Source organism: Convolutriloba macropyga, chromosome 2 (assembly GCF_964194025.1).
Source record: "Convolutriloba macropyga chromosome 2, txConMacr16.3, whole genome shotgun sequence".
Classification (NCBI taxonomy): domain Eukaryota; kingdom Metazoa; phylum Xenacoelomorpha; order Acoela; family Convolutidae; genus Convolutriloba; species Convolutriloba macropyga.
In genome coordinates this window covers 23,013,024-23,034,002 of record NC_134469.1, presented here as the reverse complement: position 1 = coordinate 23,034,002, position 20,979 = coordinate 23,013,024, and the positions used below count along the sequence as shown (strand labels likewise).

The window sequence follows — 20,979 nt, the reverse complement described above, 5'->3', positions numbered from 1 at the left end:
AGCGAGAGCGAGCGAGCGAGACAGAGAGAGAGAGAGAGAGAAAGAGAGAGAGAGAGAGAGAGATAGAGAGAGAAGAGAGAGAGCGAGAGCGAGAGAGAGAGAGAGAGAGAGAGAGAGAGAGAGAGAGAGGAGAGAGAGAGAGAGAGAGAGAGAGAGAGAGAGAGAGAGAGAGAGAAGAGAGAGAGAGAGAGAGAGAGAGAGAGAGAGAGAGAGAGCGAGCGAGCGAGCCTGTAAGCAGTATTTCAGATCACCAATCACCACTAATTTCTTCATTGCAAGAATCTTATACTGTATTCTGCAATGAAAGGTGAAAGCTCTTGCATTATCCAAAGGAACCGTTAAGAGTAAGAAAACCTTACAGAACATTCACATCAAAATTACGTACGACTTGTTGTGATTACTGCACTTTTTCACCTTTACTTATTGGCAACATTACACAATTTTTAAACTATGAAAAAGTGGTTTCTTAGCGTATACACAAAAAAGTATACTGGAAGATTTGATAGCAAATTTCTGCAATTTGTGCCCATGTATTTGTCTGAGCAGCCGATTCTTGCCTCGTGGCTTTAATTTTCACACAAGGATTTTCAAATTGGTATAAATAAGAGCGTGAGTTATCAGCAAATGACAACAAAAAAGGCTTTTGGTAATCTGGCACTTCAGATGACTTTAGTTTTTACGTTGTTGTCTAAGTATAAGTTAGAAGATAGCTCTGGGAAGCCCAAGGCAATTAGGGCAAAGCTCCAACTGCCGAAAGATTATCAGAACGTTTTTCTAACATGCTCATACCAAAATTTTGTTGCTTTAGGTATTAGATTATGATAGTTTGCTAGTTCATCTTGACACAATACACGCAAAAATCGAACACCTACCTGGTTGTTCCGTTTTGAGCAGACTATACGTACTTGGAGTTGCCCAAAATTTGATAATTGCGTTTGTTTTTACAGAGAAAACGTCGTCAGTCATGAATGGACTTAGCAAAATGAACAGCAAACAATCTGAATTCGTAACTGCGCTTCCCTCAAATTTTTGGTAGAAAAATATCTTGACGCTTCTAAGGAATTTTTCCCAGAAATTTTCTCAGTATTTTGTTCAATTTACACCAGAGCTTGCAGATGGCCGGAAACACTAGTCAATCTAAAAACAAGCACGAAAAAAAAAACGAAATAAAGGTTGCACAATATAAGCATTTTTGTTCCAATCCACTTTAGTGGGGGAGAAACTATGTACTCCAACGGGTTTTTGTTCAGTCAATTTTCGCCAAACGATAAATTCATCGTAGAGTGTTGTGAGTAATATCATTATAGAGCCCTCCAACGTATAATGTAGAACCAAAAAGATTTTTTGAAATTCATTTTTTTTCACGGGGTAATTGAGGTTTAAAGTTTTGTGAACATTTGACCGATTTCAGTTGATTTTGTTCACATTTTCCGTATTTTCGCTAATTTTTTCAATCAGTTTTGCTTAAAAATTTGATAAAAATGTTTAAAAAGGTGTTTCCGTTTATTGCTGCGATGCTGTAAGCCGAGCAAAGCCATTTTGCATTGTTTGATTTTTTACAGTTCAAAGAATTTGGATTATATTGATGGGCTCTTTTTAATATCTGTTCGCCACACTTTTTTCGGCCTCTTCAAGTCAGTGTTTCCGGTCAAATTTTTCAGAAGTCAAATAGGGGTGGGGATCTTAGTCAGTCTGGAGAAAAAACGAATGCAGGAAAAGGAGCAGGTTTGAAGCAAAACCTGTTTCAGAATACCTTCAAATTGTAGTCAGAAAAAGTTGTTCAAAAAACTTTCGGTTTCTAAAAGCGGATTTTTGTTCAAATTAGGCAATTTGAAATGTTTTTCAGCCTTTCTTCTATTGAGTGCTGTTAATATGATACATATGCGTTCAAACTGCACATGTTTGCAATTGCTTGTAACTATTAACCTTCAGCAAATGCTTTTTGCTACTTCAGCACTATTTGTTTTAAGAAAATATAAGTTAATTTCTGATTTTAGTTGCTATTTTTCAATATTTCTGTTGTCTAATCACTAAGCATCCATAATGAAAGCTGCCCTTAATTGCTAATGAAGCAAAAAAACACCTGAATAGTGGGTTGAGTTGTTTGCTAATTATAGTCTTAACTTTGACACTACTTATTCTCAAAAGGTTTCATAAATTTTGGAGTTTTATGATAATTTTTTGCACTTTTTGTTGTATTTTTATTTGATCTCAAAAACAAGTCTCATAGGTTGCCAATAGTGATTCTATCAATCAATGGATTTGGTACACTTCGAAACTAAGGCTTTCTTTGATACTGACACTATATATTTCGAAAAAATATCGAATTTTTGAGTTTATTGAATTTTCATTGTTCAAATTGTTGTCTAGTTGCTTAGTATCGGTAATTACAAGTCCCATCTCTGACTGAGAATGTGTAAGTTGTCCAAATTCTTTGTATCAGTTCACAGCTAATGCTTTCTAGTCCTTATACAGCGTTCGTTTTCAAAAAAAATGAATGAACTGCTGAATTTTGCTATTGTTTTTGTTAAAGTTATTGCTCTCTCATGTATTGAACTCATTAATGAGAAATTTCATCATTTGTTTAAGATTAAAAGTGGAATCAATTTAATCGCCGTAGTTCCAAGCGATGGTTATAAGGATTTTGACAATATGTTCCAAAAGATATAATAATTTTTTGGCACTGCAATTTTTTTGTGTGTGCTCTTAGTAATAGTCAGAGAGCAGCTATTTCTGTTGCCCGTCCTGTACGGCGTTGTGTTAGTGAAATCATCTGCAGTTCTTCCTTGGCAGTTCTTCCATGTTAGTTCTTCCTTGGTAGTTCTATTGTCTCTTCGCCAGCCATCAGAACTGCTGAAAAGCTTTTTAATGATTACTGACTTCTCATGATAAACTGTGAATAAGAGCTTTGGCCTGTAGTTTTGAGTTTCTACTAGTTTGAAGCCGCTTGTTTTCAAGAACTTTTGTGTTCTTGCAACTTTCTTCAGTTTTCATTTTCTTTTGTCTTGTCAATGCTCACAACAAACTTGTGTACTGTTTACACGTTCTAACGATTTGAAGACCAAAATTTTTTAAATCATGTTTTGTCGTATTTCGTGAAACAGAAAATCTTGCATTAACAAGTTTCTCTTTGTTTTCAATATTACGCATAAAGGGTCATGAGTTTTTACACAGTCTTCAATTGATGTTGCCGTAAATATGAAAATTTAGTGAATGAAACTCTTTAGATTGTTTTTGGGGACGTGCCTGGCTATGTTTGTTTGTTCAGTGGTCTGACGCAGTTTTGACGCTTCACAATTGTTCACACAGCAACGCTGAAAAAATCAAACGTTCTGAATGATTTCTTCCTCTGACTAACAGCATTTTGCATGCTCGACATTTCTCACTCTCTCAAGCAAGATATTTGATTATTAGATTTTGATGTGACTTATCTCATTCAAAAATTGGGCTTTTTCGATTTAATTTTTAACTCTACATTGACTTAATTTGAGGACAAACATTTGTAGAAAACGGTCCCGAATAAAAAATGTTTCAGATGAATTTTCCTCAAGCTGTGTTTCTATTCTCAAGGTTAGAGGACGGCTGGCCAAGTGTTTCATCCAACGTTTTGGTTTAACAGTTAGGCTAAAATTTTCAAATTTCAGCCTTATTTTGTCAACAAGGAAAATATTATGCCTCTTTGGCGCATTTGTTTAGAAAAACAAAGCTAGAATCTGCTGCAACCATTTTCACACAACCAGAAGAGGTTTAGTTATACCTCCTATCTCCATGAGAGTGATATGGAATGGAATAATGGCTAATTATTTCTAAAACAAGTTTGGTATCAAAAATTTAAAACTTTTGAGTTTTAACTTTTTCGTTAAAAAGTCAAATTTTTGCTGAAAAATGGAAATTATCGACAATAACAAAGGATAAATTTATTCTAATCGTACGATTTTTTAATAATAAATATTCGTCTTGTTTTGTGAGCTGAATTCTTTCGCTTTATTTGTTTCTTTTACCTTAATTATCGGAATGTTGTTATAACGAAGACGACTCAAAATGTTGTTCAACTATTAACAGATCTCAACAGAAAAATTGAGGTCAATTGGATACATATTATATTTTCAGTTCAAAGCTTATAGTTTTTATGACTTCTGTGGTACGGTTGTACCATATTAAGTTCATGTTTGATTACTTAGTACTAAATTAATTTAAGTTTGCCCTTGTCAGGCTAAAATTCATATTTCACATATAATTAATTTGCCGCCGACTAATAAGTCAACTTTTCAGTTTTGTTCATATCTCCTACTTTTGATTATTTATTCATTCTCTAGAATCTCATCATTGAATTCAGTTGCTTCAATCTACTCTGTTTTACACTAAGAGCGATCCTATCGGATTCGAGGAGGAATTCCACACTCAATAATTTTGTCTGTAATCGCATCACGATTGCAAAGTAAATCTAAAAGTGATAATCCCACAACTGGCAAAAGTGGCAACTTTCTACAAATTCTAAGTGGATTTGTGACACGAAACGTATCTCTACGGTCAGGGATATCACATGGCGCAGTCAGCAACTAAAGAACGTGCACTCCTTGGAATCGAGCCCTTTTGGGAAAAACCAACACTTGAACCTCCATTGCGATGGGATCGATGGCAGATCATGCTGAAATTAGCTATCATGGCTAAAGAAGGCATTTCAATTAATATTCTTCTTGGAGATCCGCCAGACAAAATTATTCTACCTCCAGAGCCCATATACGAGGCTGACGTTGAAAACAGCACACCTCAAAGCGAACGAGATCGACGAATCCGTAATGAGCAGTTGAAGAACTCGTGGTTAAACCATTGTCAGAAAATAGAACTCGTAGGTATACTATGTGGTGAAAAACTCTGGAAATATTGTGATAACAAAGCCGTCTCCTTAACGAATCTCAGTTTGGGGATGGAGGGTAGACGAATATTTGGTTCCCAAGAACTAAATATCCAGATTGATCGAGTAACAACAAAGGCTCTCTGGGAAAGTCTTGATAGAGTGTTTACTAAACAACGAAACATCACATTTGATCGTTACACTTTTCTCACTAGAAAGCAAATGAAGGGAGAGCCTGTGGAAAAGTTTTACGGTTGCCTTCGGTAATTATCTTTGAATTGCGATTTAGGAAGCCACGAGGAGTCGATCATTCGTGACGCCTTCATAGCTAATATGCAAGAGGGCGAACTCCAAAGGGAATCGTTAAAAGAAACAAGAACGGCTAAAAAAGCTCTTGAAATTGCTATGAACATTGAAATGGGAATACAATATCAACTAAAAATATCTGGGACTCCAGCTTCGACAACTACAAATGGAATTAAAAGTCAGACGTTAAATAATGTTCAGGGATCGTGGAATAGATCACGACCGTCGACAAATCAGTTTGTAAAGCCAACTATTTGTCCAAATTGTGGCTACGGTTCGTCCCCATTTCATAGACAAAAATGTCCTGCCCGTGGCAAGAACTGTAAAAACTGCGGAATTGCCAACCACTTTGCAAAAGTTTGTCGAAAAACCAAAGAACCTATTAAACCCAAACCCAGAGTGAATTATGTAGATGACTCAGTTTCAGAGGCGGCCACAGTAGGTACGTCAGCAACAGCGGCTTATCAAGTCAATAGTATAAATAGACTTCTACAGCAGCAGAGCATCTACGACGCGAACTATGACTCGGACTACGATGATTACGATGATAATTGTGTAGCGGCGATTTCAATTCAAAATGACGTTCGTGAGGTGAAACCAGTAAATTTAGAAATTTGTGTCGGGAATAAAAAAACAAAGGCATTGGTGGATTCGGGAAGCGTGTGTACTATTGTAAACAAATGTTTAGCAGACACAGTGGAGTCCGAGTGCAATGAAAGCTATTGGGTACAGTCACCAGAAATACATGATTTGAAAACTTTCTCTAATGATATAATCAAGATTGTTGGCGTGATCGATACATCAATCAAATGTAATGATTGGATAGCCACGGGCGTTGATGTAACAGTAGTGGAAGACGGTCACAGATCCATCATTGGACGAGATCTTTTTCCAAAGCTAGGTCTTTCTCTTACTCACTTGAAACAAGTTGCAAATATTGATCAAAACCAATGCCTAATCAAGAAAGAGATTTCATTTGATTTTCCAGATTTTGTCACCCGAATCGGTAATTCTTTAAAACATTCAGTAAAATCAACATTTCACAGAGAATTTACACCTACACATCAAAAAGGACGACGAGTCCCAATTAACTTAAAACCACTAGTTAATATAGAACTTAAAAACTACTTGACGAAAAACACATCATAAAATTAAACAGTTGTTCAGATAAAAATTTTATTTCACCTATATAATTACAGTAAAAAGATATAAAAGAGTTAAACTAGCTCTAGATTCCAAAATTTTAAATAAATCTATCCATAAAAATAAATACCAAATGCCAAATATTGATAATTTAATTGAAACGATTCAATTCAACAGAATTTGAACACATCCGCGCATCACAAGAAACAGCTTTTTTTTCAACTTTGGATTTGGAGTACGCATACAGTCAACTCAAATTAGACCCGGAAACGGCTCGGCATTGTAACTTCAATATCTTTAGCGGTGAGAAAACTGGAACATATCGCTTTATTACCGGTTTCTACGGATTAACTGATATGCCAGCAGCATTCCAGAAAGTAATGGAATATACTTTAGTCGGACTTCAAAATACCAATTGTTTCCTGGATGACATTATAGTAGTTAGCCGTGGTTCTAAAGAAGACCACTTAAAAATAGTCTATAAATGCCTAAAGAAATTAGATGAGGATAATTTACGAATAAACTTACCTAATTGTCATTTCGCAAAAACCGAAATTGAATGGCTAGGACATAATTATAGTCAATCAGGAATTGCACCACAAAACAGCGGCAATCGCTTCTCTATCAGCACCTAATAACCTTAAACAACTACGATCATTTTTAGGTTCTGTTCATTACTTAGGAAAATTAACTCCTAATCTATCACAATTGTGCCACCCTCTTCAACCATTACTAAAAAAGAATACAAAATTTGTTTGGAATACTGAACATGAAACTCACTTTCAAGCAATTAAATATAAAGTCACAAATGCAACAGAAAATACACATTATAATCCGCACTTGGAAACGCGAATCGAATGCGATACTTCTAGACTGGGACTAGGAGCAGCTTTAGAACAACGCTCACCTATAGGTTGGCATACAGTTGCATTCGCGTCTCGTTTCCTCAACTCAAACGAGGAACGTTATAGTGTTAATGAACTTGAATTGTTAGGGGTTGTGTGGTCTGTAGAATATTTTAAATATGATTTGATTGGCAAATCATTCACAATCATTACTGATCATCGAGCACTACTTTCAATTATGAAAAAACATCAATCAAATAAATCCTAAAATAGTAGATTAACACGTTGGATAGATCGTCTTTTACCTTTTGATTTTAACATCGAACATATACCGGGTGCAAAAATGGGGCTGGTAGATTACATTTCCCGTCAATCAAATCAAGAAGCAAAAGTTACAAACAACTATGATAAGGAATTTGCGGTAGCAACAATTACCCGCATTTGTGACGCTATTGCTGCAATTTTCGTAAATACCACACCACAAAACTGCCGATCACAGAACTTTAACAGCGTCACTCACACACATTCCACACGTGCCTCGCATCCTCGCTTAACAAACTATTCCAATTTGCTTTCTGCCCTAAATTGTAATACAACTCAGTTGCCTCTTGAGAATTCTGCAAACGCAGCACCATTCCAATCTAGTTCAAATAATACTTCAAACTCAACTTCAATCCCTACTCATTCAGAAATCCCTACAAACGCATCACATATCCATACAATTTCCACTAACACAATGAGCAACATAACATCCAACCCACAAACTCATTGTACACACAGCCGAGTCACGTTTCAATCTACCCCCAATTCAGCAGTGAACGCGACGAGATCATCTAACGAGGGTCAAAATTCACCAAATTGGACTTGTCGAAAGAAGAAGTCTTTGAAAAAAACTTAACACAGTTATTTACTAAAGGCTTCTTGGCTGTTCTAACAAGCAAAGATGCCGTCCTTAAAGAGGTGCGTGATTGCATCCTCCAGAAAGACCCCCAAAGATGTAAGGAAGTGAATACTTACATGTTCTCTTATTGGAGAGATCTTCATGTCCGCTAGGGTTGTGTCTGTATAGAAGAACGGATGGCAATTCCCCATTCTATTCAGGACGCAGTTTTGGAGAGCCTTCATCTAACACACCCTGGTAGTTGGGGAATGATAACACTCGAGCAATGAGCGTTCTGGCCGTATATCTTTTGAGAAATCCTCAACATGGCGGCTCAGTGCAAGCCTTGTACTGATATTGGTAAGAATCTTAAGCCCGTTGTTCCGGCGTCTAAATTGAAACCATTGCAGACATGTACAGAGCCTAATGATGAAATACAAATTGATTTTGGAGGACCCATTACGAATGAAAAAGATCAAGATATTTATTTTCTTGCATGTATTGATCGTTTTTCAAAATTCCCCACTGTAGAAGTATTTGGAAAAGCTAATTGACCAAACGTTCTTAAATTCTTAGATGACTACATTGACATACACGGTGTCCCCCGAAATACTAGACTAGATCAAGCACGTTGCTTAATTGATATCAAAGTAAAAACTTTCTGTAAACAACATAACATTAACATACTCACTGCCCCTGCTAATGATCATAGAGCTATAGGATTAGTAGAGCGTTTGATATAAACAATTAAAAGACGCCTAAGCTACTTGAAATTAGATAATAGATATAAATCATTCACAATTAAAGAAGCAATAAAGTCAATAGTCTATCAATTACGTATTTGCAAGCAAAAGACAACAAACGTAACACCTTTCCAAGCATATTTTGGAAGAAAGCCAAACACACCACTAAGTAATATAAGTACAGTACCAAAGTCATCTAATCTCTCATATGAAGATATTCTTCACCAATATTTAGATGCCGATACCGTCCCAGTAGAAGACTACCTTGACGAAAACGGTTGGGCAACAGGTGATCGTAGTGATATCCTCATAGAAGAGGCAATGCGGAAAGCACAAGTGGATGCGGGACGCCGCTACAATGTGGATCACAATAAGTCCATTTCCCGTTTCATTGTGCATCCCAAACTGAATAACCCAACCCCTCGGACAGAACAGTCACTTGATCTCAAATTGGCACGCAAAGTAACGAAGCGATCAAAACGGGACCTTCGTGAATTATGGGAAACTTTGTCACCGGGTAGTACAGTCGTACGAATAACCCAATCCCTCGGACAGAACAGTCACTTGATCTCAAATTGGCACGCAAAGTAACGAAGCGATCAAAACGGGACCTTCGTGGATTATGGAAAACTTTGGCACCGGGTAGTACAGTCGTAGGAACATCTGATACTACTCCAGTTATTAAAGAACCTGGAGTACCCGAAGTTTGCGTACGAAAATGTGACACCACCAAATTTGGCACTCGCGCTGAACGCAACACAGACCTTTGGGAGTATGCAAAACGACATCCTCTCCCCTTTGAAAAAACCACGGAGGAAAAGATTTCGCAGCACACCAAAGAGCTCAAAAAGAAATTCCGTGGGGAAATCAAAATTCGTCACCGCCCGACCCAATCATACGAGTCTGCTAATAGCAAAATTTCAAGGGCGGTGGCATCTCGAAAACCTAAAAAGCCACAAGCAGGAGGCAAACGTTCCAGAAATACTTCTGCAACCCTCAACACATCAAATGCTTCTTCTGTTGCTGCGTCCTCAGTAACATCTTCCGCCGCTTCACCTTCAACGTCCAGAAATAAAAGAACCTGACGCGCCCCCGACTATTTCGCTTTCGAAAGTTCTGTGCGCTCAGTCAGCGATGACTCTGCCGCCCCTGCATCTAAGAAACAAAAGCCTGAAAATCCAGTGATTGCGACAATAATCCAAGAAGAGGCAGCTCAACCTTCTGCACCAGCGACTTATTATGAGTTATAAGTAGTGAGTCCTCTTGCACCCCCTCCAGTTGGAACATGGTCACCCGAAAGCTATGACTATGAGGATTATACAAGAGAGATAAGCATGAGCGTCTTTGACGCCGAAAATCAAATTTAAACTACAAACGATTATGTTCAATTTTTTAAATTGTTGCTTGTGTTAATTCTGAATTATTTAATTGTCCATTCTTAATTTAAATATGGATTCGTACCACTTGTGCGCTCATTTTTGTGTTAATGTTCACAATTTATTTGCATTTGTGTCTCAATTTCTTCAGTTAAATTTGATGCTGCTTATGTATCAATATTCTGGATGTTATTACTTTCGGCGATTCGCACTTCGATTGTGCCTTAGTTTATGTTTTCTGTTTGTGCTTTCATGTAAATGTTGAGAGCTTACATTGATTTTACTCTTTAAGCATAAGCATTTCCATTGCCATTTCATCATTCATTTGCAGTTACTCACATTATTTACTATTTTTACTAACCAGTACAAGTGTTAATATTATTCAAAATTTTTACACTATTGCAGTTTAAAAATTTCTCTCTCGAGCAGAGAATATGTGGTACGGTTGTTCCATATTAAGTTCATGTTTGATTACTTAGTACTAAATTAATTTAAGTTTGCCCTTGTCAGGCTAAAAGTCATATTTCACAAATAAATAATTTGCCGCCGACTAATGAGTCAACTTTTCAGTTTTGTTCATATCTCCTACTTTTGATTATTTATTCATTCTCTAGACTCTCATCATTGAATTCAGTTGCTTCAATCTACTCTGTTTTACACTAAGAGCGATTTTATCGGATTCGAGGAATTCCACACTCAATAATTTTGTCCGTAATCGCATCACGATTGCAAAGTAAATCTAAAAGTAGTAATCCCACAATTTAGTAAAACTTGGATTCGCACATCGAATCCACTCTACAAATTCTAAGTGGATTTGTGACACGAAACGTATCTCTACGGTCAGGGATATCACAACTTCAAAAGTGTGTTTGCGTAAAAGTGATTTTAATTTGTTTTCTATTAATTTTTTATTAGTTTTTGTCTTTTAATTATATGACTTGTTCCGTAATAATAAGTAAAACAATTGTGACGTTTTTTCAACAGCGTTTTCATTAGCTATTAACTACCCAAACTAGTGTTTCTAGTTGAAAACTTATTGCTTTTCTCTTTTCGTAATTTTTAGTTCAACAAGAGCTTTTGCCTAAATGTTTTCTTGCTGTTTTTTTTCTTTTTTGGTCAACCTCTAGGTCAACCTCAGCTGAAGGATTGCGCTTTCTTTTGGTTGAATTATTTTTTAGCAGTCATTGGGTTTTTTGTTCACAGAAATTGTTTTTCGGATTCCGATTTGCTATGTTTATCGATTTTTTGGATGCTCGCGCTTTTTGATGTTCTGTTTTGGCCAAAATACATTAATCGCAGGTCGCCAAAAATGGCTTCAAAAGAAAAGTCAATTAGGCATATGTTACGTTCTTATTGAAAAAATTTTTGTTTTATGGGCCTCAATGCCGTTTTCTAGCAAATCTAACTTGATATGTTTGATTTGTGAATATAATTGTCGTTCTCTTGTAATTGTGTTATATAAACTGGACAACCACAACTGTCAATTGATTTGCATTGAGTTTGATTGAACCTCTTTAAGGATTGCAGTCCATGGCTAACCGTTTTGTTGACTTTGAAAGTATTTGCTTTAAAATATATCAGTGCTTTTTTAAATTTAGCTTAGTCTCATCAGTAGCAGGTCGCTTTCAGGTATAGTAATATTCAAATTTTACTCTAACTAGCCATCTTTTGTTGAAACTAATGGTTTTCTGATATCCTTTTTTACTAGTTTGTACATTAATTTCGGGAATTTAGAATAGTTGTTCGTGTTTGATTTGAATTTTTAGAGTCTCTCCACAATAGCACTTCGAAGATGAGTCCTACCGGCGTTTAACAAAAACACATTTTAACATGTGTAGTTGCTGATCAGTTAATAGGTACTGAATTTATTGACATGGGCACTGACTTTTAGCTTTTTTAAAAGCTGTTAAAATTTTTCGTTATTTTTTATATGTCGTAACATTAAATCCGGAAATCGTTAGGTCTCAATGATTTCCTATTGAATTATAATTGAACTTATTTAATAACTCCAGCCGATACGTAATTGTTCAAATGCTTTTGAAATTCTTCAAAATAAACGTTTTTTTAATTTTGTGCATGAGTCCTTTTACCTAAATGCTACCTAGTATGCTTTTGCGTGTCTTTTTATTGAAGCAAAAAATAATGTTTAATTGAGGTTTTATGTGTTACTAATTTGACTTTGTTGGTTGTTTTTTTAATAGCATTGAGCTTTGGTCGTAATAATTGTTTGTTTTGTTGTTTACAATGTTTAGTATTCTCGTCAATGGCATATATCATCGGCACTCTGAAGCAGTATCGCTGTGGGTGTTCAAAAATTCACATTGTTGATGGTTATCTAGTTTTAGTGATAGGTTGTCTTCCGTTTATTAGTTATGTTGCTCATCTAAATGTTTTAAAATCCGAATTCAAAATTAAAAGTATACCGCTAGTTTTTTTCGAAATTTTGAAATTATAGAGATTATCAATATAATCAAAACAAAATTACTCTCTGGAGTCTCAACGTAAGGAGACCAGAAATTCACCAGTCCTCACTTTTTAACACTTTTTTCATAATAGCAGCAGTGCTGACGCATTCATTATGAACCACGCGAAATTATGTAAAGCTTTAGTTATCAACAAGTCAATGCAAATAAATCGAAAATACATCTTTACATTAAAGATAATGATAATGTTTTTACCCTGTATCACTAACTTTTAATAAGCTTGAGCAATATGACATTATTTTTTTGGGTTTGTTACTTTTTTGCATATATATAGGCACAGACTTGAAGAGCAATTATGCTCATATTGTGTCCTAACTGGATTGTATTTAAATATGATTGTTTGAAATATTGTCCAATACTCTCCGATTGGATTAACTATTCAGTGAAGTTTTGAAATGTTTTCATCTTAATGGTAAAATGTCGAAAATCAAGCCCCAAAATTAAACGAAGTTGTCAAATTGAATTTTGTGTATTTTTTTGAATAAAATATGTAAAGGGTGTACAAAAAACGTCTAACTCAATTTAAAGTTTAACACCAAGAATTAAACAGATAGCTGATTGCAACAAAACTGATTAATTTTATCTTACGTACCGTTGTGATGGTGCCTATCAAGTCCCAGGGACAATGAAGAATTGCCATAGCTCACGAGGCATGGCAAATTTCTTAACGTTATTTCATTATTAATTACTATGTTGGCATGATTAAGTTAAATATTCCTTCTCGCTCTCTCTAGCAAATCAACAATAGACTAAATTAAACGGTATATTTAGTAATTGGGTATTTTGTCCTGACGATGATTTCGTCCCGACAGTTTTGTGGTTTTCAATACTCCCAATTATATACTATTTCGGTTGCTGAAGCTTATTGTCTATTCTTTCCGATTGAGGCAGAAAATTAAAATGACCGTAATTGCGCCTACTTAAAATTGAAAAACGTACTTGCTGGGCACTAAAAATGACCAGCAATCAAGCATACGATTAGCTAACGTGGCACTAATAATGGCTTTGCTACGATAATCCTGTATATGGGATTGCTTTTCACGCATAACAGAAATAAGTCCTCCATGATTCATAATTTGATCTATGGTAATTTGATGCAGGTTCCTCCTTCACTCTAGCTCACGAGTCAGATATAGAAGAATATGTAGTCGCAAGACATCAGTAAAGGAGACCGATTTCAAAAATCAATTGAAAATCTTGCTTTTGCAGATTTTATAGAACTGCAGAACCAGCAAAAAAACTTTACAAAAAATTCCAAATTGATAAATTTTTCTATCAAATATGAACAAACTCTAAAACAAAAATCAAATTTTGCTACTGATGAGCATCAAGTTATCTATAAACAATTAAATGGAATCGAGTTGCTTAAGTTCAACTTTTTCAACTATCACATTGTGATTTGCAACTAAACTACTGCAGAAAGTTTCATCTAATTGGCACTACATTCCGCTTCTAATTTCACTTTCCCAGCCTCGGGATGTGATTCTGTTGGCTCTTCTTTCACGTCTGCAATTTCTTCCTTCACTGCTCCATTAGCTGTGTTGCTTTTCGCATATCCTATAGTTGAGCTGGCTGCTCTTTGTGCAGCCATTTCCTTGGCTCTTTTGGCCTCCATCTGCAGTTTGTATGCTTTGGACATGACATGGATAGTCTCGTCGAATTCCTCTGGGGAGCTGCTGGATGGAATGTCGATGTCCAGAATTGGTCTTGCCGAAGGATGCTTGCAGGCTCTTGAATACCTACAAATTAGCAACACTTTCATCAATCTCACTAAACTTCCAGAAAACCTGCGAACTTTCAGCAGTCTCTTCATAATTCCAAATGTAATGTAATTTTAGACGATTCATGACATCGGCAATTCATAACTCAACTATTTTTAGAAACATAACCGACTAAACGTCGGAAGAATTGCTTTCGTACAACTAGTGGGAGCTCTAATCAATTACAGCCTGCTTCAGTCGCGGGGGCGGGGGAGCCTAAATGGGACTACGAAGTGACTACACCATCTCGCGAGCGATCTAAATGAATTGAAAGTTTTAATGTACCTTTGTCTGGGTAGTCTGCCGTAGCCTAAGTCATCTTCACTCTCATAATTTTGCACGGCAGCATACGGTCGCGATGGGACACGTGCGTAGTGATGAGTGTATCCTCCTCTGCCCCTCTTGCCCTTAGATCCTTTGAATGACACAAATGAGGCATCTTCGTCCTCTGGAATCGAGGCATCCTCCTCCTCTGTCATGTTGGAGGGATCAAAGTCAGACTCCTCTGCTTTCGTCTTCTTAGATTCTAAATCATCAAGTCTTACAAAAAACAAGTTAACGGGCTTGAAAGATGAAATACTTATTCGTTATTAAAGTTTTGAAGTTAAAAAACTGTTTACTAATGGTTAGAACTATATAATTCATAAACTGAAAATGATCACCTGTGACAAATTTCATTAGAGATAAGAGTCAGTTAAAACGCCAAGTGTTCAAAATCATTAAGATGAAAATTGTCTAGGGTACAAATAAGCCATTAGTAGCGAACTCAGGTTGATCTATCTAAGACATGTCATATTCCTCTTGGTGAGCAGTTTATCCCAGGGAGCTACGCAATTGCTCCAAACACTGATCTGAAGACTGTTTAATATGATCAAAACAATCTTCGCTAGCGGACACCTTACCCTAGTGTCACTCCCTTGACGTGTTTAATAGGAGATTCAACGGTTATCAGCAACCTTACAAAACTAAACAAATCTCAACTTACTCTTCGCTTTGTTCTTGTAATCTGCAGGATCCGCGGGCTCCATTTTGGGCACTACAGCACCTGGGGAGACACGCTTTTCATTGTTATTACCAGCTGTTGATACGCCTGCATCCTCGTTATGCTCATAGCTGATATTTAACGATTCAGACATTTTTAGTTGATTGACAAGACAAGCAAAGCTCAAAATCAGATCGGAGCACGTGTGGCAGCTGAGGGGCCAATGATGTCACTTCAACCAAACAGTCACAAAAAACCTGAAAATGTTCTTTGAGTTTGAATTCTGGTTTCATTGAATAATGACAAACAATAGCATAGCACAAGAATGTTAGAATCAGTCATTTAGAAGACATTGATTCCAATGAACTTAGACTGAATCTAAATTTCACTTAAATCTAAACATCGAGCTTTCCAAAATGACATTACAAGCTATTCAAAAGCATCATTTGATCAAAGACTGTGGATAATGATCTATATCAATCAAATCCATCGCTGTATTAAATTGCGAAATTTGTTCAGAAGACGTTAATATTGCAACCTTCATTTAATTCTATTTAACTCAGATTTAATTTATTCCAAGTCACCATTTTATTCGTTTATAGAAAGCACGTTCACTTTAAAATCGTTCAACTTGGTCGCAAAAACTATCTTTCAATCAATTGATGTCTATAATATGTTGACTTATTGATAACAATCAGACTGGGCTTGGTACTCAATGACCGAGAAACAATTCCGTACAATATAACTATACTCACTCGATATCCACTCACCAAATTGCAGCACGCTTTCAGGAAACAAAGTCAAAACATCAAGCTCAGTTGATACGCCCTAACGAGTTAGAGCAGAACCAACAAGGAGGTTCGGTAATATGCGTGAGCACAATGTTCCGACCCCGCTCAACCACATTTTCTGGCTTCATTGTCTACCAAATGATGAAGAGATAGCTATTAGCTGTATTCAAATAACATACAATTAGCGTATGATATCCTCAGATTAGCCGAACTCCTCCAATAAAAGTAAACAAATTTGTTAGAGAGTGCGGAAGTCAGTTCTGTGAGTAAGTTTATTAATGTGTATCCAAGACTTAAGTCATGCAATCGAACAATGTACGCGCTCCAACGAGAGTGAAAAATGTCCCCACGCATACATATCTGTCGAAATTGCATAAACGAGTGAACAAATAGCATGTTTAAGTAAGCGTGATGTCAAACATCGAAAAAGCTTTGGCAACTAAAAAAAGACAATTTCATGTGCATTGTAGAAGTGAAGTCATGTCACAGCTGGTTAATTTTCTACTGGAAATATATTAATGCGTCGTTTCTCATTTTTAGCTTTGCTGAATTTCTGCTTATATTTTGAACCCCTTCTTGTTACAAAAAAGCAATTTTCAATCAAAATTATCTTAATTATTCATTGCTATACATGTTGATGTTCTGATAATGCCAAGATACAAAATCCAAAAAAACGGAATAAATTAATAAACACATCCGGCAGATTGCCGGAAAAAAGCCGCGATAGACGCTTGTGGCAATCCATGAATTGAAACAACTAAAGGAATAAGATAGACAGAACAACCACCAGTCCTTTAATATAGACCACTAGACTTTTAGGGTTATATTCGGACTGTCATTTTTATGAGACACATACGCTCTATAAGGCAAAAACCTTATTGGAGCATTTTAAAGATTAATATTCGATATCAAAACTCAAGACTCTAATAGTAAAGAATTAAGGCATATACGTTTGGCACTTCTTAGATGCACACTAATAACTAGCAAATGTTCATAAAATTTAAAGTTCCATAAGTGAGTTCAGAAGTCATTTTTTTGAGTGAGTCAATTCACGCAATTGACCTAAAATCAAAAATGACGTCGCGCACACAAATTTCAACTGCAAAGCTGTAGAAGTCATTTAAAAAGTCAATTACAGAAGTCAGGTCGCAACAATCATCGATGGAGACGACGAATTAAAAAACATAGCAGGACAAGTCCTGAAATACAATACAAAGAATTGAATGGAAAACTCAGACGTACTCTACCTGAACAGCAGATCAATTGAACAATGCCAGCCAGAACACGAACAAAATCATCGAAAAATTGAGACACTAAAAAATCAAAACTAAACAAAAATATACTCATTGCTAAAACTCTTGATTGAAGCTTTCTAATCTAAGGCAAATTTTTTTCCCTTTAAAAACACCTATTACAAAAAATGTTCGAAAACAATTTTTGTTTCTGAAATTAGTCCAGTATAACATCTGCAAGACCTGAAAAATATTTATTGGCCTTTGAAGATCGATTAACTCGAAAATGAACAAAAAATTTAGAAAGAAATCAATTGCATATTTTCAGGAAATATTACTGAAAATCGCAATCAAAATATCTTCAGAATCATTTCTGTGTCTCTAGAGGCTATCAAGTCACCCAGCTCCAAGCTCATTGGCTCATAGATCGATAGGCAAAAACTTTTAGAAAAAATTTCAAACTTCAAAAAATAGAAATTCGTTCCATTAAAATGTTGAAAGCCATTCCATTGCCCCCTAGAAACTATTTATCAAAAAACTATCAAACCCTGAATGAGGTTACCTGGCTACTGAGACAAAAAAACGAAACAAAAGACATGTTTAAAAAATTTGAAAATTGCAAAATTTATTTAAAAAAACGATGAAATTCGAAACATTAAAATGTTGAATAACATTCCATTGCCCCCTAGAAACTAATTATCAAAAAACTATCAAACCCTGAATGAGGTCACCTAGCTACTGAGACAAGAAAAACAAAACAAAAGAAATGTTTTGAAAAAATTTGAAAAAAGCAAATTTTATAAAAAAAAAACGATAAAATTCGAAACATTAAAAATTTAAAAACCATTCCATTGTTACTAAAAAAAATGCAGTGCCCTATTAACAAACCTCAATGGAGATTGTCTGGTCCCTAAAGCTGGAAAAAAATGACGAAAATTTTCGAAAACCTGAAAATGCGAATTTTGTCCATAAAAATTGCTAAAATTTGTGATATTCAAAACTTGAAACCCATTCCATGGCAACTAAAAATTTTTCAGTAACCTATTATCCAACCCCGGATGAGGTTTTCTGGCCCCTGGGACTCAACAACTTGAATAATGACTGTCAAAAAAATTTTTAAGTAATTGCAAGTTTTGTCAAAAAAGGCTAAAACTCATGATGGCAAAAGTTGAAAACCATTTCATTACCACTAGAAACTATGCAGTTATCTATCATCAAACCCCTTATCAAACCCTAGAGGAGGCTTCTGGACACCTAGGGCTAAAAAAACTCAAACTGACAAAAAATTTTTCAAAAAACCTGAAAAAAATTGCAAAAATTAGTATCATTTTGCGTGTTTGTAGAACCAAAACATACAGCTCATGAAATGGTCATAACAAGCAATTTTGTCTCGCAACAGGCCTTCGTCAACTTTTAAAAACTTCAACCTATGACTAATCAAAACAAAAAATCACAAAAAAACATGAAAAATTGCACCATTTTGAGCCCAAGAACTCCTAAAAATGACATTTTAACCTTAAATTAAGGCCATCCCAGCAGCTGCACCACTATAAGCACTTGACGGACTACTAAAGTCTACTTTGGGCCTCTAATGAAACTTCGCTGGGCTTTACCGGTTTATCCCGTTTTGAAAGATCAAAGTCATTGAAAATGTGTGAATACATCTTTAAAAAAAAACACAGCGCACAATACAATTCAAATTCTTTGAATTGTAAAAACATAGCAGGACAAGTCCTGACGTACAATTCAAAGAATTTTCATTGACTAAACAGAAAACTAAACCTAGACGGGACTATAAATTGATTGGAAAAACCATTTAGAAAAAAATCCAATCATAAAATTTAAAAAAAGAGTAAAAATCAAAGTGAAATTGCCGCATGATAACAAAAAAACAACTAGCGAGAAAGTGAATTTTTGTTCGAACACCGTTTACTCACTCTACTTTAAAATTAGAGCAAAAAATATTCACGCCGCAAAACCAATCGCCTTTTCGCTCCACTTCCTGTTTCGGCGGGACCAAAATCACTACTCCAATTTGACTTCACAATTTGATGAACAGCTTTCATGATTGCTTGACTTTAGAATGTGCATATGATGGGTTAAAACTTTACGTGCCGATGTATATTACTGAGCTTCTTTTCTTTGTTCATTTTTACATCACTCAAAGGAACGCAGACCAAATCAGACTTAAGTTACAAAACTCAGCACACAATAAAATTTTTCTATTTGAAATCATTTGATTTACTAACAAATCTATGATACAACTTGGTAGAAAAATAGATTTCGTTGCAGACGTGCTAGGAAAACTCACGACATGAGTAATATTGGCAACGCAGTTGAGCGAAATGCACACCCATTAAACGCGTCCCGCATCTGATATGTTGAGTTTGGAATTAAGCCTGTTACTTTTGGCCTCTTGGGTAGAATTCAAAATTGGCAGTTGATTGGCAGCAGCGTTTGAGGACGAATTAAATGAATGAGAGGCCATGAATGCTTCAAACATTTCATTTTCTAGATTTCTCATCTCTCGATTCAAAGCGTAGATCTCTCTACGTTGTTGAGCTTTCTTCGATTCTTTCTCATTTTCTAACTGCTCCTTGACTTGTTGCAGACTAGCTGCAGTTGCGACTGAAGTACCTTTTGTAATTTGAGGTAAAGACAAATCTCGCTGTCTACTGCGAATTTTGCTATTCTCTGATTTGTGGATTGGTTGTTTATCAGTTTTTTGAATATTTGGCTTCTCTGCTTTCTGGAACAATTGTTTTTCAACTTTTGGGTAGTATTGCTTCTCAAGCTTTCGAGATTCACGATAGGGAGACCTTTCAATCTTCGCTCGCTCCAATTCTTTTCGCTCTTTCTCTCTAGAAGGAACATTGTTCTCTTTGTTTCTGCTTCCTAATAGTTTGTTGCTTAGACTTTGACTTCTCTTTAGCAGTCTTTTAGTCAAATCATCGGCCCCATGTTTGTTAGATTTTGTCGCTTCGAAATTGCTTTCCGTTTTACATCGATTGGGTGTTTTCAAATTGGCAAGTTCTTTCACTATGTCAAAGTCGGTACGTATTATAGGCGGCTGTTGCTTAGCTCGGAGTAAAACAGGCTGGATAATTTTTGGCTTCGGCGGCGCACTGGGTTTCTGGTTGGCACTCTTCAGAGCTCCCGTTCCAGTCAAGGCTATAGAGAGGCGTTCTTCAGTTTGCATTGCAAATGCAACCGCACGAAAAGGCTGGGAGAAGAGGCAGCAAGGATTTCCCACTCAGCTTTAAATTCCATCGATATACTAAGCGGCTCATTCCATAAATTCTCACAATTTTTCCACAACAAATATGTCCTTGGCTATCTAATCTGAAATATAATACTAATAGTTCTCCCAGATGCTGTTTATTTCCAAAACAAATTCGCTTTTGTTTGATATCTTTCTTCAGACACGCAGCAATTCACAAGCTCCTATGAAAGCGCTATAAAACTGATTACCAAACAATGCTGCTCCAAATCGTTGAATTACACTGAATTTAGACGGATACCTATATATTTTCGTCACAAAAACAAGTACAGAGGAGTTAATTCTAGACTCGATCAGAACCGA

The 20,979-nt window shown here is 35.9% G+C and overlaps 2 protein-coding genes across 2 annotated transcripts in view; both read right to left on the bottom strand.

The window, feature by feature from the left end:
* Positions 1 to 3,379, bottom strand: part of LOC142334860 (gamma-aminobutyric acid receptor subunit pi-like) — a 100,019-nt gene extending 96,640 nt beyond the window's left edge. Inside the window, exon 1 of the mRNA XM_075383186.1 lies at positions 3,359 to 3,379. Within this exon, the coding sequence (XP_075239301.1) occupies positions 3,359 to 3,379 (21 nt within the window). The remainder of the gene's footprint in view (positions 1 to 3,358) is intronic.
* A 10,423-nt stretch (positions 3,380 to 13,802) lies between these two features.
* LOC142358208 (reticulocalbin-2-like) overlaps positions 13,803 to 20,979 on the bottom strand; it is a 98,889-nt gene continuing 91,712 nt past the window's right edge. Inside the window, exons 2-4 of the mRNA XM_075409667.1 lie at positions 15,377 to 15,632; positions 14,677 to 14,917; positions 13,803 to 14,370 (exon numbers count right to left, since the gene is read on the bottom strand). Coding sequence (XP_075265782.1) covers positions 14,061 to 14,370; positions 14,677 to 14,917; positions 15,377 to 15,527 — 702 coding nt within the window. The 5' untranslated portion in view covers positions 15,528 to 15,632 and the 3' untranslated portion in view covers positions 13,803 to 14,060. The remainder of the gene's footprint in view (positions 14,371 to 14,676; positions 14,918 to 15,376; positions 15,633 to 20,979) is intronic.